This window comes from Phaethon aethereus (assembly GCF_964289735.1).
Source record: "Phaethon aethereus genome assembly, chromosome: 10".
NCBI lineage: Eukaryota > Metazoa > Chordata > Aves > Phaethontiformes > Phaethontidae > Phaethon > Phaethon aethereus.
This window is the reverse complement of record NC_138586.1, coordinates 22,768,610-22,796,455: the sequence shown is the minus strand read 5'-3', so window position 1 is coordinate 22,796,455 and position 27,846 is coordinate 22,768,610. Positions and strand designations below refer to the sequence as shown.

The following is a 27,846-nucleotide window of genomic DNA, read 5'->3' as shown; positions in this document are numbered from 1 at the left end:
GTAAGCTGAAACACTCATCCAAAAACATCTTAACGATGAGCTTCTATTCAGCAAATTGCATCTTCCCATACATCTCCCGCAACGTACCATCGTACAAATTCAAGAACAGAAAAGTCAAGTTTGAAGTTAAAACTTCCCCAGACATACTGTGTTAGACACTGAAATGCAAAACTTCAAAGAGGTGATGCCTGTGTTTTGCTCCAGAAGTAGCTCAGATACACAAATGATTTCTGACTCGGTCTCCCTGACACTTGGATGTTCAGGAGGAAGAAGCTGCAGCAGCTCTACTCTTGCCTGAGCACAGTCCATCTGCACGGGAAGTGCCGCGGGACCGTACGCACCCCATGCTAAGCTCTGCCTGGGAAACCTTGCACCTTTTATACTCCACAGAGTTAACAGGAATAAGGTATTCCTGGAGCTCACAAGGCCTGGTAGGAACAGCACTCCACAAGATGGAGAAAGAACAATTTAACCAAATAAATGATCACAGCAGGTTTGCAATTTTTAGACCTAACATTAAAGCGCATCAAAATATTTCACTAAAAAAAATGCAAACCTTGGCTTTATTTCCACTTTTACATTGTTGAGAAACAAATACCAAGTTCTACACATGATTTTTCCCTTTTTTTATTTTGCTAATTACTGGTGTTGGCTACATGCACTTGCTATCTCTACTCTCACTGACATCTCCAGCTCCTGATAATCAAGTGTCCAATTCTGGATGTTTTTCAGGTGCAGGCTGACAGCAGTCTGCTGCATTAAGAAGAGTAGACTTTAAAAAATTAAAGGAATTACAGTTTCTTCCAAACCTGAACTGCTGAAGATAGAAAATATTTTAATTTTTGTGAGCAAAATACTTGTTAGGTTTGTTGGCTTGGAACTCTGAGACTTAAGTGTTTGAGACCCAAGACTGCCGCTGACGTTCAGTGAATCAATTTAGACCTCAGCCTTAATCCATAAAATATTGTTAAGGTGGGCAGCTGGTCTATTAAGGTTCAAAGATAAATGAACTCCTCACAAGTGACAGCCCTATCAGTGTTGCTATAAGCTTGCCTTTCTGATATATTGTTTACCATGCACGTAATAAATAGAGCAATCATCACCTGCTCTCGGTAATAACTAAGAAATGAAGAAAGATTTGATACTGGTTTAGTGATGCTTCTTTACGGGGTTTCATTAAAACTGAGCCATTTGATGGTTTTAATAAAAGCTATTAAGACTCAACGTTAGTTTTCAAGTTTGAAAGTCATCGTACAGATATCTAAAGTAGTTTGAATTTTCATGAGAACCCTTCTGCATCACCTGCGAAAGGATGCTTTTAAGTTTGCTCTATTTTCCAAATGAAATTACCATCATGACCCAAAGTTTGACCACACACTCTAAAACCAGAATCACTTTGTTTTTTCTTGTTATGTGGATCTGTGGTCACAACCACAGTTAAATACTCAACAGTAAATTTAATAGGAAAAATGACATCATGTATGAACACTGCTTTAATTCCTCATTCCAAAACAGACTTACTCAAGAATATGGGAAAATCACCTCGTCCCTCAGTTTCCTGGGGGAATGAAATACAAAAGGCATATTTTGGAAACATCTCCTGCCTCTGAGGAATTTAAAAATAAACATATCACAAATTTCCAGGCATTTAAATACCACACTGTTGAGAGCCAAGTAAACTCTAAAGCCAGAAAACAAGTTGAATAGGATGTACAAAACCTAAGTTCCTGAAATAAGGTTCAGGTTCTCCTAAAGCGGAGAAAAAAAAAGATTTGCTTTCTGCTTTGTCTCTTACCGTATGAGATTCTAATTCAGCCATTTTCTCTGGACATTCCGAGCCCAAATAATAAATTCTTATCACATGGTCAGTACTGCCTGTTGCAATGAACATGCCACCTAAGAAAGACAGTGTTTTCTGTGAGAAGAAAAGCCATCCAAGGAACAACTTATTTTAATTACTGCTTTGTTGTCAAAGCAGCAAACTACAGTTTTAAAAAGAAAATTTCAGTGTAATCAAAACATACATCCTGAACAAAAAAAGCTAACTCTGACAGCTTCTACTTTGATCTGTACTTTCTCAGACCATATCAGCTTTAGCATAACTATGAGCTCTACAATATTTTCCAGCTGCAAACCTTTTTGACCAAAGGAAGAGAATATTGCAAGTTACAACATTCATCCGACAAATATTCTGCTTTCCCTCAGAAATTACCAGAGTGCTCTCCATCAGCCTATGAGGAAAATTAGATGGGGAATAGTTTGATACTCTCAGTGGTAAATATCAAAGAAAATGTTTAAGCACATTTTCCATATCTATTTGACACACATCAGAGAAATTATTGCTGAATCAGGAGTCTGTGATTATGGTATTTTCTTGTAATGTCTCTTCTATTTATAATATTGCACAAAAAGAGCACTATTGTATAGTTTACTCCATTTAAATGGTTTTAGTTATTTCAGGTTTTCTGATTTTAAAAAAGGAATGTGGGCAAGGCTCACATGGCTCTAAAATACCTCTCAATTTCAGATAGTAAAAATTAATGAGCAATTACATAATTTTGTTTGTAAAAATCACTATTTTTGAGAATTCAAAGCTGCAACAAAAGATGTCAGTTAAGCTGATATTTTCAAACGCCTTGAATTGATCCTCCTAGAACTTAGCCAAATTTGGAAGACGAGCAAAACTGTAACCTTTGAACAGAGGCCACCTGTCTGCCAGATTTCAAGAACTTTTCACTCAAAAACTTTACAAGATAAAACCTTAAAAGGATGTTACAAAAGAAAAACCTCTGATGTGCAAAACAACAGACTGAAAGCATAGTCTTCCTCAGAAGTGGTCAAGACATTTTAGCTTAAATTATAGGGGAAAAAAAAAAAAAGAGAAAAAGCAGCTTGAGGCAGATGCTTAGCATGGAAAATTTCAAACATTCACAATTCGACAGTACTATCATTAACTGAAAAAGGGTTTAATACTATTTGTATTTAAAAAGAAGTCACAGTCCTGTCACCAAAGGAATTACAGTTCATAAAATACTTTCAGCTATCTTTCAATGCATACGTACCAGAACTGAAAGATGAACAAGATATCTGAACGCCAGGCCTGGACCTCTCTGCAAATTTTACAGGGCGATCCCTATATGCAACAACACAGCATTTTTACTTTTCATTACTTTATTCTGACGCCATTCAACAAGAATAGTGCACTGCAGCTCAGCAGGTTACAGTCACTATGCCCATCCTAAATCTCTTAATTTCAGAATTCTCACCTAAGTTTGCTAGAACTCATTTTTCGTTTTAGCAATTTTCTTCCTTAGTTTGGTAACAAAACCATCATTTTCTAAATTGAAAAAACTATTTAACTTACCATGACACTCATCAATTCAAATCTATTTAAAACAGAACCTGGCGAACTATTAGTCTAATAGCACTTACTCCCTATCAAGTATGGGTTTGATGCCATCTACGTATGTGTGTTTTTCTGATTAAAAGCAAATAAAGTCTTCTGCCTGTACATTTTGGACAAGGATTTCATCCTAATCATAAAAGCTGAAAGTTCTTCCACAACACTGGCTTGCAAAGCACAAAACTTAGAAATAATAGCCCTGATCTCTGCCTCTCCTCTGGGTGTAATGCCATAGACTCACCAACACACATAAGAAAAGGGCTCCCTGCCCCACACACTGATATGGCACTCATGCACAGTGTGTCTATGAGAGAACATATCCCAAGAAACTTGTTTATGAGAAGGAACATGCCCTTATTTAATTATCTCAGCATTCCTCTCCACGCTAAACTCCAAATAAATTCATCCTTTGTTTAAGATTATTATAATTATCTAAACAGGCTTACTTAAATTTCATGGTGTTAGCATGCCACTGCCAGAAACAGATTGTTCCATCAGCACCAGTAGAAGTGAGGTATCGTGTTGTCCCTTTCCTTGCCGGAGAGAACTAAAAATAAAATCGTAACAGTTAAACCAGCTAATTTCTTTCTCCCCTACACGGTGGAAACTTGTAAATGGACGTTGACAAGACTCTTTTTCATGAACATATTAGCTTTCTCCCCAGGAGTACAGAGAGCAGTATCAAGGGAATATTCCATAAGAATAAAGCTGAGGAAATGGAAAACACCTACATTTTGACTAGCAAATCTTTGTTTCTACCGCACAAAAGTTAGTAGATTGGAGAAATGAAACAAGCCTAGACCCTTTTAATGGGGAAACAAGGTAAGGAAATACTTCTTTCTAGGACAGAACCGGATCAAACATGTTACAAAGACAAAAATGATTCCTGCATCCAAGCCCAACAAAAAACCGCAGCACAATAGAACCCCGACTCCCTCCCTCTTCCTGAACCTCTCCTCTGCCTCTCTAAGGAGTAGGAAATCTTTTCATTCTGAAGTCTCTCACTTTAATTTCATAACTATGGCAATACCTTTAATCTTCTGGCTATCTGGTATTTGATAAAGGGATCAAGCACTGTTTCCTCAAAAAGACTGATTGTGATTATTCTCTAAATTACCAGAGTTTTACAAAAAGCTTGGGAGGGATGCAAATATACAATAAATAATATACAAAACACAAAACCAGGTTGTAAAATATGTCTCCAAAACAATCACCTTAAAGTAACTAACTCGTGGCAGAGTTAAAATCAGACAAAACTGGAAGCATAGGCAAGAGGGGAGATGAGGCCCCAGGGACTCCTGCCACGATGGAGAAGACTGTGATGAATCAAAGGCCGCAAGGCTCCAGAAAAGAGGGATTCAGAGCCAAACACCCCCACTCCTTCTCCCCTCTATGTGCATAACCTGCCAAATTGCAGGGATTGTCTTTTTTATCCCAGAATTTTGTTTTCTTGGCTTGGAGCTCTTTAAATAACCTGGCAGTTGTGGGTTTTTTTTAAAGCAAATAAACTGCAAATTACTAGCCACTACTGACTGTGCCACCACTAGAGAACTGAGTGCCAACAGTTTAGTCTTTTTTTTTCCTGCTCTGCTGGTGCTCACTGGGCACTTGTCACACAGCTGAAACTGCATGGGCGCCAGCACAGATTCTCTGCAGTCCCTGGTCTGTGCTGTACTGCGGCTGCAGCAGCGTCTACGTATGCTCCAATATCCAGAACAGCTCCTTACAGTTCAGGCTATGATAACGAGCAAGTAAGAAATGTGGCATAAGGATTTTTATCTGGCAGTATTCCTCTGAAAAATGAACGTTCTCTGTGAATGCACAGCTGCTGCTTCAGTCGCTGTGCAAGGATCACCACCAACGTGGTAGTCAGCCGTTTCTCCCTAGCTCAGCTAGTTGATCTGATGCTCTCGGTGACCTTGCACTTGCTAGATCTAAGGAAGAAGCAATGGCACCACATAGTTAAAGGCAGCTGGAGGAAGCAGGATCATCCCCTCAGGCCACCGCACCGGAACGAGTTTGCCAGGAAACACCACCCTCGAGTTGGGGCAAATCTACACTGACAGACAGAGATGAAAAGCTAAGTTTTATCCCTGATTGCTAATCCCCATCTCTTATTACCATTTTAATTCAAAGGTTTAGGAAAAAAGGTCATTGCTTACCTGTATGGAAGTAATGGAAGCTGAATGGCCCTGCAGCACTGCGACTGGGGCGCAAGTTCGAAGACACCATACTCGGACTACTTTATCACAACTGCCTGCAGCAAGCAGCGTGTTCTCGTAGTTAACAGCCATGTCAGAAATTTCAGCCGAGTGTCCTCGCAATGTTGAGAGCAGGCGCCCATCATCTGTAGCCCAGATTTTGACCAAACAATCATCTGACCCCTAATGCCACACAAAAATTTCCAAAGATTATATAAAATAATGTTATGTCTACATAATACACGTGTACACTGCAGATGAACAATTATCTAAAATATCATTGCGCCATGAACCTGCCAGAAGAACAACTTCAGTGGAGTTCCACAGAGGCACAACGGAGTTTGGGAATCGTCTTGAGAGGTCAGGGAATTAGATATTTATAAAACAGAAGCCACTGTCTTGTGTTTCATACTAAGATATGATTTTACTGCTGCTAATGAAACTCCTCTCAGTACAGTTCAGTAGTAATTAAGGTAAATTTAAGAAGATAAAATATTCTGTTATGTACTACCAGCCATATTTATCTGTGGGAGCCAGATCAAACCAGCAGTAAAAACCAAGTAAGCCTTAAGCTCTGAGGAAAAAGAGCACTTAAGCATCTGAGGGATCTCAGAGCCTCTACCCTGCTCCTAGACCTGTGAGGCAGCTGTACCATGAGGTTCAATTTCTGTTAACAGAAAAAGGTTGGACCACTCAAAGAGAGAAATAACGCAGCATCACGTGCAACCAAAATACTATGACAGTGAGACTTCAGTTCAGGACAGGACACAATTCAAAAGCACATCCAACACAGATCACTGTAAAATACGTTACCTATAGTAGCAGCTACATAATAATTTTATATTCAATCCCAATATCGCCAAGAATTTTTAGACAGTTCACAGACCTTTCCACTACTTAGACACTACAAAGAATACTAATACTAGTGGCTAGGATTGCCACTATATATTCAGAAACATAACACAATGAAACTCACTGCAATATCAACGTCATTTAAGTTACATTTTTTTAACTGCAGGTAAATTTGAACACAAATCACTTTCAAATCTTCATATAATTGCAGATGAGAAAGATTTCTTTATCATGTAAACAAAAATGGAAAGGCCCTCCCTGTGACCCAGAGTAATTATCATAACAACATCTCTATTTTGCCAATTCATAATGAGTGGCGAAGCTAGCAAGAACACAAAGACAACAACTGGTCTGCCAGGTAATCTGTTTCTAAATACCTACTGATAAGACAAGGGCAAAGACAAGACAAGACAGGGATTGACATTAACTGTTAAGAGACGCATTATTTATTGGAAAAATCTGTTAGTTTTTAAATATGCACAACCAAAAGCAAGGGCAGCATCACAGAAATGTATGTTAATATATTCTGGAGAAAAACTTAAAATAATATTCATATATTCACTGACATAGTACAAATTCTAGAAAGAAAATGTAGTAGAGAAGTAAATTGCAGATGAAGTAATGAGGTCTTCTATTTATCATCAAGTTTTACTGAAATGTAAAGAAAGGACTGCCAGCATTTCCAAGGTTACCAAAAAGGTAAAATGTAGTTTTTAAAAAAGTGTTAAGATTTAACCCAGCGAGCAGCATGCAAGTTAATTCCAAATCCCAGAATACTGCAGGTGCCATTCAGTAAGAAAGATGATAAATAAAGAAAAATGAGCATGTGTTTCAAGTGAGAGTTGCAAGCTCTGGACCAGAACAACCCTGCTGTAAGTTCCTACACGGGAAAGCAAATAGCTGACTAAGTTTCAGTCTACCGGAGCCGCGAGCAATTTTAAAATACCAAGTCAAGTAAAAAGTGAAAATTAGCATAGAAAAAGATGGGTTTTCCATACATTTCAAGATTTTTCTTCCCTTCTTTTTCTGGAAGCCGTGTCTGCATCTCAATCAGTGACTAACAGGCTGTTGCGGGACTCAAGAAAGAAAGAAATTAAACCAAGCAAAGCAATCTTCCAAGAAAAGTACAATTTTTAAACTTACTGTAAAAATTCTTCTCCCACTGCGATCAAAGGCTATACAATAAACAGATGATAGATGTCCCAAAATTCTCTTATGCATTTTCATGTGTTGGTAGGTGGATGTTGGGAACAAGTGGCTGAAACGTCCACATCCAGTTAATTGCCTGGCAGAAATTATATTCACTGGGAGAAAAAAAAACCAAAACAAAATAAAAAGAGAACTAAGACATAAATTTTGTCCAGAATTCCAAGTAAACAAATTTTAAATCAAATATCACGTTTAGTAACAGCTTTATTATTATAATCCATAAATCTGAGCCTCTCCCAGCTTATCAGAACATTCTGTACAGTCTTGTAAAAAGAAAGCCCACTCCTGATGAAGCCTTTCAATACTTACTGCACCCCACACTGCACCTGCTTTCTTATACAAAAATTAAAGCAAAATAAAAGAGTTCCTATCACAACTAGAAGTTATCCCAAGTGTTCAATTCATGGACAGCCAACAGATACATTTATTCTATATGGATTTGGAAAACTTGATATTAGTAACATCTAATTTCCTTATCACAATTACAACAAATATATTTTTGGAGTACAATAATAGTTTATTTTAAGTGCTTTTTTTGTGATAAAAATCTTTCTTTGGAATGGGTTCCAGATCATACGCCACAGTCAATGGTCTTCACACAACCTCTCTCATTTTAAGTAGCAGCAGCGTTGCATTTCTATGACAATGTAACTGAAGAATAAGAAATATGTGGCACCGATGGAAAAAGCCCCACTCAAAAGAATGGCACGCACAAGAAAAAACTGCAACAACAAATTATTCCATATTGCTGTACCTAGGAGTCCTTACAAGAACAGCCTGAAATCAAAATGCACAAAAACATCATGTAAAAAAAGCACTGTTAGCAGTTTCACTGATGATAACTACGTCTCATTCCACTAGACAAGAAAAGGAGAAAACAGGCACGTATGTGCCTTTGCTGGGACACACACCACCGAACGAAGATCGTTATGGCTGTGGAATACAGAAAGATCCCAATTCTAATCTTTGATTTGATGCATAATTTGAGAGCATTTGGGGTATTTAATTTTACCTATCCTAATTTATACCACTTGAACTTTTGATTTGAAAGTTTTGAGAGGTTTTTTTCAATGGTACTTAAAGATCTAACATTGCTCGATTCGTGGGTTTTGCTGACTCCTTGTGATAACAGGCTCCCTGAAGAAACCTCTTATCTTGTCTACTGCACATTGAAGAAGCTCTTTAGTGCCTTTCAATCCTTTCGTTTAAAAGTATAGTGAACAACTTGACCCATTTTCTTAATTGCATCACCATGCCATTGCCTATCTACACAAAAAAAGATTATGGAGTATGTTAAAACGAACTCTACAAAGTCAAGAAGCATCATTTCAAAGGGCTACTAACCCGTAACACACTTCTGTACATTTGTAAGATTGAGGCATTTGTACGCAAGCAGAGCGATAAATGGGAAAGGAAAAAAAATTCTTTCCAGACTTACAGAAAGTATTTTTGTTTCTCAATTTTGTGCTCTGAAATGTGGACTATTTTTAATCACTCAATGCAATCGAAACACTACATACTAGAAAAAAAAGTTGCATAAAAGGTGTAGATGCTTGCAAAAGACATCAGGCTCCCACCATGACCTTATCTTCAGTCAATATTTGTTTTTCATGTAAAAACACATACTCATCAGTACTAAAAAAACAAAACACACTAAATCAAATTCATTTACTATCTACCTACTATTCAGTTGATACCTGATATTATACAGGAACTGTTAAATGAAAGCTGTCTTCCCTAGCAAAGTAAAAATGAAATCTTTAACCCTTTTTCCCACATCTTACAGGAGGGTACACAGATCTCATAGTGATAAATGCTGTACAAAGGTACCATCAGGTTTGCCTACGCATTATTTTATTTACTATTTAAGTATGCCAGCTTAAAAGCCAAGTTCTTAAAAACATTACTTCTCCCTTTCCCCCCACACTGTAGCCAATGTTATGCCAACACAGAGATGTAGTCATTTAGCAACATGGTCATTCTGTTGTGCCTTGCAGTGCTTAAACCATTTAAATAGATAATAACAGCATATCTGCCTTCCAACAATTTCAAATGGCTTTGAACATTTTTTTAACCACACAAAGAACTGTGTGAATCAAAAAGGTATACTCACATTTCAAGAATATTCCAAATAATCACAATACTTTCTGTGTATTACGGTGTTCCCATGCAATCCTTCTGAAAATTTACCACTGCTGTTTGTTGTAAATCACACAAAGGAAACACTAAAAGGTATCATGAACCATCAGGCACCTAACTCACAAAACCTTTCATTTGGCACTCGACACCTAACTTTTCCAGTCAATTCCCAGACTTGCAATTAGTTCAGCTTCAGAGGATATGAAGGTAATTTCACTTTTTTTCCGTGTCTATTTACCTATTTGCACAATGGGGACAAGAGTCCTCTCTCTCTCATGGATAATTAAAAAATAAAAAGTACTGCTTATGAAATGCTTCAGTCATAAGTTTCAGAGAAATACAGAACTACTGTTGTGCCATAAGGAACATCATCTTTATCAAAGCAACAGCATCTTTGAACAAAAAGTAGCAAGTATTCAATGTATCTGATCCTCACCATAAAAATGCTTCGGGTATGCCAGAAAAGTATGGCACATACACAAAGCTGTGATTGAGATCTTTGTCTTCCCACACTTCATAAACTATCACTGCCTTCAAAGAAACTGCAATGTAAAAATCCCCCACAGAACAAACCAAACATCCTCAATTCCAGTTCTCTTTTTTCTTTTGGTAGAAGATTAATACACAATATTTAAACAGGGAATTACCCACACATGATAAAAAGCCCCGTGAAGTTTGCTTTCTTCGGTACAATGAAGTTATTGTACTTATAAAGCCTAAAAGCATTAAAAAAGCCCCGATTCCCACACAGAGAATTAGCAACATAGTAGCCCTAAAAACTTTTAGCAGCCTATCTGATTAGCTGCTGTAATTCATGCCATACTGGACATAACGGCTGCCAAGTCTACCCCCTCACAATTTCCTGCCAGGGGGGAAAAAAACAACAAACTTTCAAACCTGTATTGATGTTATTTCACTTAAAAACTGAGCATATCTAGTCTTCTTATTAAGAAAAGTGAGTTAGTTTTGTCCACAAATGGAAAGGCCACCTTCTCAGATGAAGGTCTTCACTTCCAGCCCCTGAAATGACTGCTGCCGAGCTGCAGAGATGCCACCGACGCTGTCGTGAGAGGTGGGTTTTCTCTCTCTTAGCCTGTGCTGGGAGTAACCTGCTCTGGCCTCAGCATCAGCACAGCCAGCTCCCGCACGCTGGGCAAAGCCTGGGCTTACAGACGTACACTACTGCCTCCTCGAACTACCAACCTGTAGTACTAACTGAGGGTGATGTCGTTAAATGCACGCATTTTTCTGTTTCTTTCTCACAGTCCTTGGTCCTTGAAGCTTTACAGACCTTTGTGCAAATATGAGCACAGTTGCAGGGGGCAGAGGGGAGTCACATACACTGTACCACAGTAATTTTTAAATCACAATCCATTCTACTAGAGATAACAGCACAAATGTAAAACCCTTGCAAGAAAGCTCACTTAGGAAAGATGAAACCAAAACCCTGCAACAATAACCCATCAGTGCAAACAAAATTTAAAAAACAGTCATCAGGCATCACAAATTTCAAAGATAAGTCACAACTTCAGAAGGAATTAAAACACTTCAGCATGGACAAAGTCACCTAGCTGCAGCAGTTTAAAAACTGCTTGAATTCTTCCTCTCCCTATAAACCCTTGCCTCGCTCCATTTTTTGCAAGCAAAAATACAAAACAGCATACCAATACAAACGTTTGTTTTAAAAATAGTCTCTCTAATATTAGGGGTCATGGCTTCACAACATACTATTTTACCCTCTGAAATAAGCACTATAGCTTCCTAATGAGGACATAATATTTTACATAGCCAAGACATGTGGTGACTAAGCTGTGACCTCATCATGGGGCCTGATCAAGCATGAAGATTTGGTACCACTCACAGTGTGCAGAAGAAACAGAAGTTGGAAATTCATAAGAACACTGGGGAATAAACACAGGTGGCTCACACATGCAAAATACGCTTCTCAGAGTCTGGAAGTGTGGCCACAAAGACAGCTAGACCCAGCAAAAGCACCAAAAGAACAAAGTGTTCCAGCTTTCATAGCTGCTGACCTCATGGAACTCCTTTACAGCAGAGGCACATCATTGATTTTCTGACCTCATCAGAGCACTGCTATTTGGCAGGCCTAAGGTAGCTGCACCACCTTGACTGTAAGTTTCCATACAGCTGAACTGCTTGTTTACTGAGACTATGCTATGAACTTTCTGGTTCCAAATTTTGTGTTCTTTTCACTAACAGTTACCCACATAAAGATTTTCATACTCTGGTTAAAATAGCTCTAGTAATCAACTGAAGAGGGAAAGCAATCTTCTTTCTAATCTACTTTGTGTTGCCTGAAAAAAAAAAAAAGTCTCTGACAAAACTGAAGTAGTATTCCAAAGCAGATTTATCATATGTGAGTAAATCCCATTGCTGAGGTACTGTATGACCAATCTTTCCATTTTCTGACTGAAAGAGCACAGAGGGGAGTCCTAAACATACCACTAGTCCAAAACCTGCAAAGAAACAGTCCAAAAGACCATTCTCACCATATTCACTGCGTTATGCTGTCAGCATCAGAAAGCTATGAGAGCATTTTCTCCCCCTCTCTTCCCCCAGCAAACCACCACAGACCTTCAAGTCTCAACACACAAACAACACTTTGTGAGAACAACTTCCACAGGTCAGCACTTTCTCAGATACTCCCCCAGCCAGAAGATTTCCATCTCTGCACAAACGTGCTGGGAAAAGGCAAGACTGATTTCTTGCTCCAGGTCCACTGTGCATGACCAAAATAAAAATTCTGGAGTACAGATCACAAGGTCCCATCCCAACCCCATTCAGATGGAAAGGCAAACCACTGCAGCTACCGACTCTTCCAGCTGGGAGGGTAACCACAAGTAATCCCATTCTTGCAGCTGAAAAACCCACTTATGGTGGCAAGCTTAAATCTTTATCATTGGGAGGGAAAGGATATAAGAATACTTTTAGCTGCTAGTTCTACATCTTATTTACCTGTCTACACAGGTAATTACACAATCATTTAATCTCACTCATGAATACACGTTATTATTATGGGTGTCTACTACTTCAGCCCAACTACTTGAGCAAGTAATTCCAGAAAACTCAATCTGACTAAGCCTGCACAGTACTAAGCCAGCACACCATGGGAATTCACAATTATGCTGAAATATTAAAGAGGTTGGGCACACTTCTTCGTCTTGTATTTTAAAACAACACACAGACACTGCAGCAAATGTGGCTGTCACTACTCGCCAGAAAAAACCACCCACTTTGCACAAATATACACAGAAGAATTTTGCGACTTCCACTTACAAAAATTAATTCCTGTCTATAAAAGATCATTTGCCATATAACACCTTTGCATTTCTTAAATAACAATTCATAGGAAAACACCAAAATCAACAAATCATTCTGTTCTCTAAGTCACTGAATAGTCACCAAGCAGGCAGCACAAACCTTTGTCAGGAAAGCACGACAAATGCTGAAGGCCAATCTGCTAGTACGGTTCATTAATAACACTGCACATCCCAAAAACATGCCACCTGATTCTTCTCTTCTGAAAGAATTGGCCCAGGAGCCCTTATAGAAGTATAACGATAGAAGTTGAGCCTGTGCAATAAATCCATAATCTAGCCTATCAGCAATCCATCAGCCCAACTGTGAACAAAAAAGTAACTGCAGAAACAGCCTAAAAGAATAAATACATAGACATGTACAGAAGTAACCATACTAATGTATGGAAATAGTTTTCTTTTTTAATGTCCACATTAAGACTCATAAATCATCTGACAAAAGCAGGAAATATACTAATGTAATTGTTCCCTATGCACTAGTTCCAGGCAAATATCCATTTCTTTTTCATACAAAAGACCCATAATTAACTTTGCTACTCCATCACGCTCCTGCCACACCACCACAGACCTTACGCAAAGCGTGCTATCGATTTCAACCACAAACAGCCCAGGCGTCGGCACTTTCGTGTCTGACAAAGATTAATTTTTAGTAGTGAGAAAGTGCAGAAGTACAAACAGAGGAAGAGACACGGCAGAAAGAGAAGACTGCCACCATCATCCCTGCATCTCCAAAGGGATGGGAGAAATGTATGTGAATGCATCTCCTAGCAAAGCAGGAAAAGCCCACGCATTTGCACAAACACACATAAACACGGATAAAATACCCTAATAAGAAAACAAATGATGACCAACAGGACTTATAGTTACACCTGCAAGAATCGAATTTGTTTGCTATAGAAATGGTTAATGAAAGTTCAGACCGTATAAGGAAAATACTTTTCAGTTTAAGCAAAACAGAGCAGCTCTTACTATGTATGCTGAATGCCTATAGGCATCTGAGTTTTATACAAGTTCTTTATCTAACTGTGTGAACAACTGAAATTGAAGTAACACGAATGTTGGTTTGGTGATTATTTCCTTTTCGAACAGGGATGTTGTAAGCAGTCTGTTTTTTGTCATAATCAACCTAAAAAGAAATTCTTGACTCAAAAAAGTTCGCTGGGAGCCAGGCGCTTTGTTCTGGCTAAGACTCCTGAGTGAAAAGATTGTCTACGTGCTCCTGTGACCATGCCTATTCAATCTTACAAGCATATGTACATATTAAGTAGGTGTATGATAAAACAATACTCAAGCACGTTGCCTTCCAAACAGGAAGTTCATGTGCAAAGCTTTTCAACGTGGCCACAACATTTTAACGTGTGTACACACATTATGGAAGATCCAGGCCTGAGTAATACAAAAGGGGTTATTCTATTGTCAGCGAGAAACCTTTTTTAGACTAATTCACAGTGAAACGTCAAAAAAAACCCAATAATGCAAACTCATAGTAATGTTGCAGTCAGCAAAAGTAATTTTCAGCTGGAACAGTAATAAAAATACAGAGAAGAAAAAAACACCTTACGTATGTTTCAAAACTCACCCACGTTTGGTGGTTTCCCATAATTTACAGGTAGTTCGGGAGGCCGGCCTCTGTGAAGAGCTGCAAATGCAGATCCTTTCCATAGTGTATGTCTGAAGTCTGTACCAGCAAAATTAACAGCGGGTTAGTGAAACAATCAGCCCAATCGAGTCTAACTGACCTGTTCTTCTTAGAGTCAAGAGCATCAAGCACCACTCCCAGCATCCCAAAATAAGATTTGTCTTTTAAAATAAGTTTGTCAGAGATCTAACACTTAAACAAGACTGTTACTCTGATTTCTAGTTCCTAAGCAATATGACTGTAGGTGGTTTCAGCTTAATTTTGCTTCATTTTGGTGAGTAGGGAGCCTAAACTGATGGAAAGAAAAATAGAATGGAAAAGGTGGGTTCACTTTGTATTGACGCAGCACTGAATTTTGGTGTGGTTTTAGTCCTTCTGCAATCCCAACGCATACAGGACCTCTCCTTATGAACTGTACATTTGAGAATACGCATATACACACACACACACACATTTGCTCCCTGGATGTGGGAGAAGTGAGATTTTTTTTTCCCCAATAAATCTGTTTTCCTGCAATTGGTGGCAATATGCCTTCCTTTCAGATTCTCCTCTGCACCTCAACCCCCCCCCAAAAACATTGTTTTTAAAATGAAGACTCTTCTCTTTAAAGGCTCTCCAGCTATCTGCTGCCAACTGGCCTCAGAAAGCCTTCTCTCTAGAACAATAGTGATTTTTCTGAGACTGTTCAGGGTGCCTCAGAAATTAGACCTGGACTTCTTCCATTTCTGGCCATCTGGAAGGAGAGAAATGAGCTTCCACGGTGAATAAGGACGGAAACAGAAGGATAGTGCCACAGATTGGTGGATCTGTATATCACCATTTAGATCTCTGAATATGAAGTGCCCAAGCTTAAGTGACTGAAAGAGACTCCTGAGAGCACCTCCTGATTAAAACCCAAACTGAGGATTACAATGATACACATCAAAAAATAGCATTCATAGTTTCTAAAATAGATCAAAATAACTATAAATACTAATGGTAAATGGAAACTTCATATTGATACAGAACTAGGGGAAGCGGAAATCCATGTGTATCAACTTTGAAAAAGGTATGCTGTTCCATATTAGTGAGTGTGGTTTACACACCAAATGGCACAATGTCACAGCACCTGCTTCTGAAGGGGAAAAAACCCCACCATAAAACTAGTAGAAATGTCTTTGCAATAAATTTATCACACAGCTTAGGAAGCACTACATCTTTCAGTGACTCATTTAGCCTCTGTCCCCTAATTCACCTAAGAAACTTCTGTTTTTCTGCACAAAAATGTTTATTTTCTCCTTATATTTTGCTGCTGTTTTCTTCTAAGATACAAACTGAATGTGAAATGAAGGATTGTTTCTCTGCAGGCCTCCGTGCAAACCTGAGATCCTTCACCCAATTATAGCAAAGCATAAGCAAAACAAGACTCGGTCCCAAAACTTTGCGTAAGGAAATGTGTTTGCAAACAGCGTATCCCTCCAGGTGATATCCAGTGGATCAGCAGAATGCTATAGTCCTTGTTAGCATCTGTCCTGGTTTCAGCCAGGACAGAGTTAATGTTCTTCGGAGAAGCTAGTGTGAGGCTAGCACGTTATCAACATTTTCTCATCCCAAATCCAAAACATAGCCTCACACTAGCTTCTATGAAGACAATTAACTCTATCCTGGCTGAAACCAGGACAGCATCACAGCATAACTTCACAGGATGCGGTAAATTACATGTTCAGCTGCCACTGGAACAGGAAGATCCTGCTCTCCCATCCCTCCTCCTCTCCCAGAGCGATGCTCCTGCTGCCTGTGTCACATCCAGCACTCTGACCCTTCCACGAGCTAATTTAATTCACTACAGTAGCAATAACAAATTTTGCAAGGTTTTAGCTCTCTGAATCAGCAGATCACAGATCAAGTAAGTTCTGGCTCCTACGGGGAGGAAGTGGCAGGGGCACAGAGTGAGGAGGGAAGGGAGGAACCACTCTTTTCAATAGCAGATGGCTCTCAGATCTGTTTAGTTGTAACACAAAACTGTGCTCTCAGGATCATTACCTCAAGCAGAGCAGTTTTTCAAAAGGAATTGGACTCCTGCTCTATTCATTAAAGGAATGGGGGCTTTCTTTCAAATTAACTTTAAGCAAGGACAAGCAGGAATTGTCACTGAAGAATCAGTCTCACTTTCTCCCACCTTCTAAATGCTGCCCCAAGTGCCACCCAGCTGTTCAAGCTGACACACCAGTCTGCATGGCCAGGGAACCAAATAATGGAACAAATCAGCCTGAAAAATAGCCCAGCAAAGTAGATAGACTGCTGGATTATTTCAGACACAGGCATGTGTACATGTACATGAAGAAAGAGGCTATTTTTCAGATCGATCAAATCTCGAATCCAGTTCATCACACCGTTTACACAAACACCAGTCCAACATGCTGGGGAGGGAAGGCAGAGGAAGCAAGTAACAAGATCAGGCAACTGTAGGCAAGAGCTGCTTAAGATGGCATTTTCAACCAAGGAAACATGCGTAACAGGGCCAGCAACAACTGCATTTTAGCAAGACTGCAACAAGAAAGCTGACAAGCACAGAAGACAAACCAGGGTTCATTCAAACACACACAGATACCACAACATGAAGCAAAACAAAAGAGTTTTTGATCATTAAAGTAAAATTCAATCACACGTAAATTGAGAATCTTACCTTTTGCTGCCCTTAATAGAGACTGGCGCCCGACACCTAGCAAAGTCTGCACACCTAGGACACTCTGTGGGATTTCCTTGTCTAAAAGGGGTCCAAGTCTCTCACAGATCCTAAGAAGATAATCCGGAGGGATGTGTGCATTGACAGCCACCTAAACATATAAATAATGCAGATGTTTGAAAATTGTCTTATTCTTGTTTCTACTGGTATTTCTTTGTTTGGTTCATATTCAAGTGTTAACGTTACTGAAATCAAGTCTAAACCCGTGAAAAAAAACTCAAAAGTAATCACACCAAAGATGTCTTTTAAAGTGACATGGAGCGTTGAAAAAGTCAGACCAGAAATTCCAGGTGGTAGTAGCTACAGGTGTAATTTGGGATACTCCTTAATAACAAACAAAAAATCCCTGAAACTCACAGTTCCCAGTGCAGTACTCTGATCAAAGTAAGTATTGCCTGGGGAGCTTTTTTAAAGTCTTTTTTACCCTTCAGTTCATTCTTTTCACCTTTCTTGCTTAGCTGAAACAGCCTTGCCAGACACTCACATTACTGGAAAAAGCAGATGTGCTAAAGCCTAAAAACCCTGAAGATTACCCTAAAAGCAATACCCGGTCTCCAGTTTTTAGCTATTAGGAATCGGTATGTTTAAGATCCACGTGTAGGCTCCTAATTTGTCATCTCAACATTCTTCCTTTTCCCCTTTAGACCGAGACTGTTTTCTATGGAGAGACAATAGTTTTTCCGACAGTCTGTTCGAACAGCAAATAAATTGTGCTTCATTATCTACAATGTCCTGCACTTGCCTGACTTCTGCTGTATTTACGAGTTGGCAGCAGAAACTCAACATCAGAGCTTATTTAGCTCCTTCAACACAGGACATACCGCCACATCCATCTCCTTTTTAAAGATTAACTATAACAGGTCACTCAGCTCTTAAGTACCTGTGATTGAAGGTGGAAAAAATAGTTGGATTAGAACTACTTACAACTTTTGTATCCGTTGCATTATGAATAAAGAGATTGTCATAAACCAGTTTTTTTGTTTTACCAAGCCACAAACTAACGCCAAATAATACTAAAGCGGACCTGAAAAGGCCAGAACAGTGTGCATTGTAAAGAAATAATAGCAGGCATGTGCCTGCACACACCGCTCTCTCCTACATGACCACTTCTAATATGTCCAGTCACAGGCCAACAGGGGTGACAGGGCTGTGTGTGCTCACCACCCATGCAGTTCCCTCCCGGCAGGGCAGGACAAGTGTTTGTGCAGCTGCAGTGAGCCAGCGCGTTCCCCAGTTGGGCTAAAACCATGAGCAAGCTCCCTGCTGCATCAGCTCCGGTGCTCCTCCACCGCGGAGGGAGCCGTTTCCGCTGCCCTGGCTAGGAACGTTCACCCAACAAAAGAAGGAAAAGGTTTTCTGCCAGGTTTAGCAAAACTGACTGTGATTCAGAGAAGCATCAGAGCTAGTGGAAAGCAAGGAACAGGACCGTTTCTTTCAGCAGCAGAGCATCATCAGACAGGCCCAGGTATCCGGCCCACCCGGACCCCAAAGATACGCCCAGCTCCTGCCCCAGCACACCGGAAGGAGCGGCATGCATCGGGAAGGAGGAAAAGGTAGGTACTTTGCTCAGACCTGCTGCCAAAACATTGTTCACTGAACTACGTCATCAAGCAGATTATTACTACATGTCATTGGGAAATCATTCGTTCCAACTGGGCAACAGCAGTGGTGCTTCTGGGCTCAACGCAGTGAGTCATGTGTTGTATAATGTAATCACCTGCATCACACACAGGATCAACACCATCCCACAAACAAGCTTTTAATCAAAAAAAGGAAAGGCTTTTTTCATAATATACACAAATTTATCATTCAACTAAACCAACCAAAAACTCTTCCAATCTGAACGGAAACTCTTACAGGACAGAGACAGGCTCTGGCCTTTTGATGGAAACAGAAGAATCCTACCTCTCCAGGAAAGAGAAACACGATGACTGCATTAACATGGTCCCATTCCACGACTTTTCATATTGTGAGCATCAGCAAATGACTCCATGAATGCTCTCTCCATTGCACTAACTGGTTTCTCCAGCCATTCTAACTTTTCTTTTTCCAAAAATCATACAGTTCCAAAATTATATTGGTACCTTCCCAACTGTGCAGCCAGTGAAGTTCAGTATATAAGCATGAGTTCTCTTTCATCGGAAATTACATGATATAACAGAAGTCAAAATGGGATAAAAAGATTATCTGAACTTTTGTATTTGCCTATCATTCCTACTCATTCCTGAAATGCTATGTGTTAATGCTACAAAATATTTTATTATCCTGCGCTAGCCTCCCTTCAGTATGTAAGGGATCTGAAAGGATCTGAAGCAAAGGCAGTTCTAGAGAGAGAATCTGCAATTTAATAAAATCTGGGTATTAAATTCTTTTTTACATCTCTGATAATTAGTAACATGCTTCTCAGTCAACAATTGCCAATTCTAGCAATTTATCAAGCTTAAGATTAAAAGATTAAAAAGAAAAAGAGTAACCAATCCAGAAGCTATGGAATTTCACGTTTTACTTTTAGAGTAGGAAAAAACCAAACCACACCATTCTCTTTGGAAAACAAAAATTTCTCAGAAAGTCCAAACCATTCTCCTAGCGTAATGCAGCAAAACACTTCCCTTTTCACTCAGGGGCACGCTGTTTTTGACGTATCACCACTACTCTGTACCTAGAGAGAGATGCTGAATTAAGCCTGACAGCAAATACTCTGCTGTGGAGCACAAGTTATTCGACAAGCAGTCCTGATGAACTCCGTGCATCTACTCAGAAACGGAAAGGGACTTTGTCGCTTAAAGATCTGCAGATTAAGCCACAGTTTTATAAAAAACAGCAAAGAGAGCTAACATCAACATATGTGTGGACCGACCAACCTCCAAAGATGCAAGACGGACGCACCAGACTCACGGAGCACGTGGCAATTATCTGCACATGCCTGGTGGTAATTTACCTGGGACACCCAGATGTTAAGCAGCTCAGGACACCAGACATCTGCTTGATCGCTGCCCAGACCAGAAAAGTTGGCAAATACATCACGGAGCCAGAGTTAAATTGGCACAAGTGAGCTGCTGAAGCATCTAGATTTTAGTGCACAGTTTTATTAGATTGTAAACTTTTCTAAGGGACATTTAATGCGGAGCATATTGCACAGACCAGGCACATAGTGAAGTGACTTTATTAACGTGCCCTGCTCACCGGATTTGCCACCTGCAATCAGAACCATGCCATACTACGGAAGAAAGGCTGTATCACGCTTCTTTCCCTGCAAATTTTCATGTTTCTACAAGGCAGAACAGCACAAATAAGTGGACCTTAATCAGAATATTATCACTGTTGTTATTACCAAACAGCCACATAGGCAGGCAGCAATAGCAGCAAATTCTCCTTGAGATTTTTTTCTGTAATAACTTCCAGATAAAATGCTGGAATTTTATCCACCAGACCAGAGCAAAACAAACAATTCTATTTTCAGGTTCCCAAAAGAATTTGAAACAAATATCCTTTCTTTCACCTCTGCATGAGCTAGCTGTAAATGGATTTTAAGTATCTTTCCAAAACATGAAGCTGCAAACATACAGCTGAGAAAAACTAACTCTCCCAAATCAGATTTTCGTTAAAAGAAGGAAGGAAAAAGGCAAAGCTTAGCATCAGTTATAGTCAAACCCCTTAGTGTATGCTAGTCCAAACCCCACACAGCAAAATGAAATAACAAGCAAGGATATTATCACCTCCTCAAATATATTAGAAAATATTTTTAGAATATTAGAGAATATTTTAGAAAATAATTAGAAAATGAGAAAAAATAGAGATGAGTAATGGAGGCCAAAAACATGCTTAACAAGAGCCTTTAAAAGAGTGTGTTAAAATAACACAGAAGAGCTGAAAATGTGCTAAGGGAGAGCAAGTTCTGCACACTGGGATAAATTATAGAGAGGAAAACGTTCTGTTGCCTTAAGATGTAAAAGACTCTATAAAGGTTAAAATGTGAGAACACCAGAACACCGCAGTACCACGGAAGACTTCTCTGACACAGTAACCATACAGGTCTTATGGATATAAAAACTTTCAAGAATTGGGTAAAGTGAATCCATTCTTTAAAAAAGAAAAAAAAAAAATCTGACTGCAGACAATTTCTCCTCCAAGGAAGGTTTCAATAAACAGGAGACAAACAAAAAAAGACTCTTTGTGATTACTACTTATAACAAGATGTCTGTCTTCCCAGGGATCGGAACCAGATACCTCCGAAACAACTCTTTTGGGAAGCCCAGGGAAACATTGCTTCAAAGCACAGACTGAATTTGATGCATGTGCTGCAGAATGGCAGCAAACGCAGGCAGCAACGCAGAACTTTGAAGGCTCCTTCATACCCAGTCCGCCGTGGGCAGGCAGGCAGGCAGTTGTGCATCAGCAGCAGATTTCTAACCTCTACGACGCTTCCCTCACTTGCCAAAATAACAATCAATTAAGAATCAATTGACAACTGCATCAAAAAGCAGCAGAGCAGACCAAGAGGACCAAGGCGGCTGAGCAAGCAGGAAATTACTCAAGACCTCAAATATGGAATCTCGGCAGAAGGAAGCTCAGATACTGGATTTGCACAAGACGCCAACATACACAAGCCCACGTGAATTTAAAAAGCCATTATCCACTTGGTTTCCCCAGAGAACATGGGTTGGAACTACCATACTATCCGATGACATTTTCCTGAGGTGACAAAACCGTAACATCTCTCTGCTGCTAATGCTGGGATTGGCAATATCTATAAATAACAGCACCTCAGACTCATAGCTAGTTTTAAATCAATGCAGATGGGCAAGGCAGAAACTCAAAGCCAAATCCCATAAGCTGTTCCATACCAGCACAGCCGTTCACGGATGCAAATTCTCCACTGACCAACACTAGCTGGTTTTCTGTTTTTCCTGAAATTATACATATCTTCAGCACAAAGACCAAAACAGGCTGAGCCAGAAGAGACAGCCCATCAAAAAGTTCTTGAAAACCAGACCAGAGCCAGTCATCTTTATCAGGAATAAAAAAAGATAATTTCAAACAGCAGTCCACGGGAGACGCTTCTGATAATCTGAGTTCGTTCAGCTTGACTCGTCTGTACAACAGCTGACTCCACATTGAACTGCTACGGTTGATTTAAAATAGGAGTACTAATTGCGTGCAAGTTTGACAAACTTCAGGCCTTCATAAGGAGAGTGAGGACCCTCCCCTTTACAAACATGTTTCATGTCTCAAGACCACCAGCAGTCAATAGCAAAGTAAATACCGCTTTGGAGTCCACCTGCACAATTACCTAGACAGGCAGCCACATGTGGCACATAAAAAGTACTCCAAAGTGGATATAAGCAGAAAAAACAAAGGGAACACGTAAACTAGTGTTCTCCACATGGGTTTTCTCACTAGGTACGATTCTTGCTAGTGTGTTTTAAATTACTCTTCTGCCTTGCGGTACCTGACATTTAAAGTAAAAGACCAAGTTCAAATAAAAAAGAAAAAGAAACCTCAGCAGAGAGTTTTCAGATCTTGACTAAAAGCTGGAGTGAAGTGGGAGTAAACATTCCCTAGACAAAAGTCACTTAGTAGGCGATTTTGGTTTCCAAAAGCCCTAAGAGCAATAACAACATACTCAATGGCAAGAGTATTTTCTGAAAAATACCAACACCAACCTGAACAGTCAAACTGAGAATGGAAAACAAACCTGAAACATCAGCAAGTAGAACAAGAACTACTTTGTCAGATTTGCCAAAGTGGAATGTTGAGCAAACAAACAAAGGGGAAAATAAATAAATAAATAAATCAGACTTCTCTGGGTTTGTAAACTCTTGTCCAGTTCAATTACCTCAGGCCTGCCTGACCAGTGTAAATTCCAACACTAGGCTGAGATTGTAACTGAATTTGGTTTTCTGTCAGTAAGTGGTTAAAAAGGAGAAACAGTTAGAAAAAACTTCATCTCCGATTGCTACGAACTATAATTTAGTTTTGGTTCATTATGTGACTGAGATAATTAAAACAAAGGCCAGAGTGATTTGTGTTCTTCGCAACCCTGGCTTTGTTCTGAATGTCGCATTCAGACATCTAGCTAGCCCTGAAGTCGAATAGTTCAGGTTAATATACAATCGTATGCCACCCAAGGTTCAAACTCCAAATACATCAGACCCCTAAGCAATGAGAGGAAAAAAGGCCTTTCTCCAACATCCTCCACAGTGAAAAGCTTCAGTCTGAGGATCAATAGAAAGAAGCTCAGTTCATCCTACCTAGCATCAATCTGTCTAGCTGTAATGATTTATAATCCTGTTCCTTACTCTAAATAATGATAAACAGTTAAATAATACTAGATAAAAAGGCAATCTAAAAGGACTGATTACTGTTAATTAGTTTAAGACAGAGGAAAAAAATCTTATACTTAATTTTGATAATTCTATACAGTGAGAAGCAATTTTCCATTAATTCCAAGCCTCACTTTACAACAGTTTGTCTCCTCTTTCTGAAATTTTAAAGAAAAGTACAGGGTTTCAACAATGTCACCTAATAGACCAAGGGAAAAAAAAAAAAAAAGAGGTTTTGGGCTTTTTTATTTATGCCCCATAGAATGAAAGGAAAAAAAATGTGTATGTTAATGTAACTGATTAAGCAAAACCAGTATGTCTGAAATTAGACTTCATGCTGCCACTGTTAATATTCCTCTCGGGTACCGCATGCAGTCACAAGCTAAACCTGAAACAGCCTGTAGTTAGGTTTCAGATTCTCTAAGACCATACAGCATTAAAATTTATTGAATGCAGTACTTACTCCGTGTCTGTTCACTCAATATACAGTCCCAGAATTATCCACAAGAGGTATGACAAAGCATAATGTTCATCTTAAACTCTTAATACACGTTGGAAAGGGAAAGCCAGCAGGTACCAATGTCTCATCTAGACGCAAGGAGCTCTCCCATCCACATCTGAGCTTCTACAATGCTGCTAAAGTGGAAAACTTAACTCTTGAGCAAGCTACAAAGCAGTTTGAGCAACAGTCATATCAAAATCCCACATCACCATTGCACTGTGCGAGATGGGAAAGGCAAGGACGCACTTCAATCCCTTCCAGCTGAGGAGACAGCGATGATCACAGGTATGCAGAATATCAATATTGTAAAAGCTACTGGTAAGTTTACAGCATTCCAACTGCCAAGTGCCTAAATCAGCACCATACGTTATTACCCAGGGCTCCTAGACACCTGCACGCCTCGGAAACAAATCGCAATGACCTCTCAGTTCACCGCTTTCACGCGGAGGCCGGCAAGAACACGCGCGTCTCACGGTGGCGAAGGGAGAACGGCCATCCCCACGCTCCCGGCCCCTTGGCAGTGCAGAGGCAAGCTGACCTTTCTCAATGACAGAGACTGATAGGGTTCACACCTAGCAGAAGTAGCCTCTCCAGAGATTTCATAGGCATTTAACAGTTTCAACATTACATCGCCTAAAAAAAATATCCCTCTTTTTCACACTAAAGCAGGCCCACCGCCCAGTGAGGAGCAGGGTTTCAGCACCGGCTGCCGCCGCAGGCCAAGAATCCCTGAAGCAGAGCAGCAGCTCTGCCCGGCGACGGGCCCGGCGGCACGTCGACATGTAATCCCCCCGCCCGGCCTGCCCCGGCCGCCGCCACCGCCACCGCCACCGCCCCCCGGGGCCGGGCCATGACAGGCACACGCTCCCGGCGGCCTCCTCCAGCCCACGGGCGTCCGCGGACCGCTGTGTTTCGGCCACGCTGACGCTTCCCCCCGGCACGGGGAGGGGGGAAGCGAGGCCCTGTCAGCCCCGCTCGCCGGCAGCCCGGGCCGGGGGCCTGTCAAACCGCCGCCCCGTGGGGCGGCGGGGGCGCGGGGGCCGCTGCCGCCGGGTTGCCAGAAGCCGGCCGACGCGCCCCGACCTCCCCGGGCGGGGAAGGCCCGGCAGGCCGCGGGGGAGCCGCCTCCACCCTGGCTGAGGAGCGTCGGCCGGCAAGGGGCGCGCAGGGCGGCGGGGGGGGGGGGCGGTTCACGGGGCGGGGGGGCGCACCGGCACCCCGCGCCCCCCCCCGCCCCATCCCGCCCTCCCTGCCAGTTCCTCCACGGCGCCGCAGCCAATCAGCTGCCTCCTTGCATCGCCTCCCGTGGCTTTACGGCTTGTAAGACGCGGCGCCATTCGCCGCGCCGGGCCCCGGTACGTGCCCTCAGATAACCCTCTCGGCCCCACAATAGCACGTCGCAGTCAGTCAGCACCAAGCAGCCCCCGCCGCCGCGTCCCCCCCGGCCCGGCCCCGCCGCGCCTCCCTCCCCTCCGCACCCCCGGCGGCGGCCGCGGCCTCGGCGGGGCGCAGCCCGCAGCCCCCGTCAGGGAGGACGGGCGGGGGGGGGGGGGAACGATGGAGAGCGGCGCCCGAGGCGGGGGCGGCGGCGGGGGGGGAACTTGTTGGGGAAGTCGGGAGTGAAACTTGGCTCACCAGGTCCTCGAAGCTCCGGCGGTGCTCCTTGCCCTGCCAGTCCAGGCGCCGGGGGATCAGCTGCGGGAGGGAGACGGGGAAGGGGAGGCGGGACGGGGACGGAGGCGGCCGTCAGACTCCGGCCGACCCCGCGCCGAGCGACCCCTCCCCGGGCGAGCGAAGGGATCCCCCGCCGGTGCCAGCCCGCCCCGGTGAGGAGAAGCCTCGCCCCCGGCCCCGCCACCCGCAGTGGGGGCACCCGCGCCTCCGGCGGGGTCTCCCGGGGCCCCGGGAGGAGATGGGCTGGGTTAGACGGGGCCGGGCACCCCCCGACCCCCCCGCCCCGTCCCGAGGGCTTCCCCCGTCCTGCCGGGGCGGGCGCCTTACCTGGTGCTCCTCCAGCTCCTCCACCAGCACCTGGGGAGAGACGGACGGACACACAAAGGACGTGAGTCCGGCGCCCGCAGCGTAGCGGCCCCCCCCCACCCGTCGCCCCCCGGCGGCGGCCCCGGCCCGTCCCCGCCCGCCCGGCCCGGCCGGAGCCCCCGGCTCCCCGCTCACCTGGGCGGATTTCTTGCAGGGTCCGGACTGCAGGAACCGGGCGATCAGGTAGTAGAGCTCTGCGGAGGGGCGGGAGAAGGGGACACGGTTACAACGCGGGGGGCGGCCGGCGGGGCGGAGGGCAGCCCCCGCCGCCAGCGATACCCACCGGCTTCGAGCTGGGTCGGGGCGGCCGCCGTCGCCATCCTCCTCAGGAGGCCCGAGGGGGAGGGGAGGTGGCGGATCGGGCCCCGGGGAGACGCCGCTCCTACTGCGGCCGAGCCCCCATAGAGGGGCCCCGCTGCCCGTGCGCGGCGCTGGCCCCGGTCCGGCTCTCGCCCGGGCTCATGGCATCGCCGCTCGCCCCATAGCTGTCCCGGCCCGAGAGGCAGCGGCCGCGCGGGGTGCAGCGCGCGCCGCCCGCCGCACGGGGGCGGTGCGCGGCTTCGCGCGAGGGGGAAGCGGCGCGGGGAGGGGACGGGGCGGAAGCGCCTGGCCGGAAGGGACGGGCGGTGACGCAGCGGGCGTGGTGCTCGCGCGTCAGGCGGCACTTCCGGACGGAGGCTCGGGGTAGCGGCGGTTGGGCCGCGCCCGGGGCTTGTGCCCTCCTTGCCCGGGTCGCCGCCGTCGTGACGGGAGGGGGCGAATCTGGCCGCCCAGCAGCGCCGCCCGGCCTCGGCCCGCCCGGGCCCTGCGTCGGAGCTGCGGGGCCTCGCGGCGGCGTCCTGCCGGGCAGCGGCTGGGAAGCGGAGACCCGCGGAAGAATTCGTTTTTAAAAGAAAGAGCAGGGATTCGGCGGGTAGGGGCAGGGAGCCCACGCGTGTTTCGTGGAGGGGGACACGCAGGGGAGGACTGCGTGGGTGGAAAGATGAAGGTGGAGAGCTGACAGCCCCCACTGGCCCCCGTTAAGAAAAGCCTGGCTGTGGGAAAAGGCCTGAGGAGGCATTATTAGGTGTGGAACGGCTGCACAGATGTACTGGAGGCACAGAAAAATACATTTCCATGGCTGTCTTCATGAAATTGTTCAGTCCACCACAAACGTAGACAAAGGCGCTCAAGACAAAGCGTTGAGGTACAGGTCCCTGGTGTTGGGCAGCTTGAGAAGTGCCTCCAAATTTAGAGTGGCCGTTGCCAGCGTGTCCTCACCTCGGCACATACAGTCGGTGATACACCCCAAGGGGCAGAGTCCTGCCAAGACTACAGAATGGAGGGCGTTGGGTGGCTTCAGGAGCCAAATTAAAATTGTTTGCTCGCAGTGTCAAGGAAATGAAAATATGATTGATACGGCACCTGTTCAAAGAAAAAAGGGTTCGATATCAAGCACTGTAGATATTGTTGAGGGAAACAAATGTTTTTTTATA

The 27,846-nt window shown here is 43.0% G+C and overlaps 1 protein-coding gene across 1 annotated transcript in view; it reads right to left on the bottom strand.

Annotated features, from left to right (window-relative positions):
- BRWD3 (bromodomain and WD repeat domain containing 3) overlaps positions 1-26,691 on the bottom strand; it is a gene marked incomplete at both ends in the record, with an annotated part of 56,183 nt that extends 29,492 nt beyond the window's left edge. The window contains 11 exons of the mRNA XM_082003990.1: positions 1,796-1,896; positions 3,063-3,133; positions 3,850-3,950; positions 5,566-5,787; positions 7,600-7,760; positions 14,722-14,820; positions 17,447-17,597; positions 25,967-26,026; positions 26,333-26,362; positions 26,507-26,565; positions 26,655-26,691. Coding sequence (XP_081860116.1) covers positions 1,796-1,896; positions 3,063-3,133; positions 3,850-3,950; positions 5,566-5,787; positions 7,600-7,760; positions 14,722-14,820; positions 17,447-17,597; positions 25,967-26,026; positions 26,333-26,362; positions 26,507-26,565; positions 26,655-26,691 — 1,092 coding nt within the window. The remainder of the gene's footprint in view (positions 1-1,795; positions 1,897-3,062; positions 3,134-3,849; positions 3,951-5,565; positions 5,788-7,599; positions 7,761-14,721; positions 14,821-17,446; positions 17,598-25,966; positions 26,027-26,332; positions 26,363-26,506; positions 26,566-26,654) is intronic.
- Between the last annotated feature and the right edge of the window lie 1,155 nt (positions 26,692-27,846).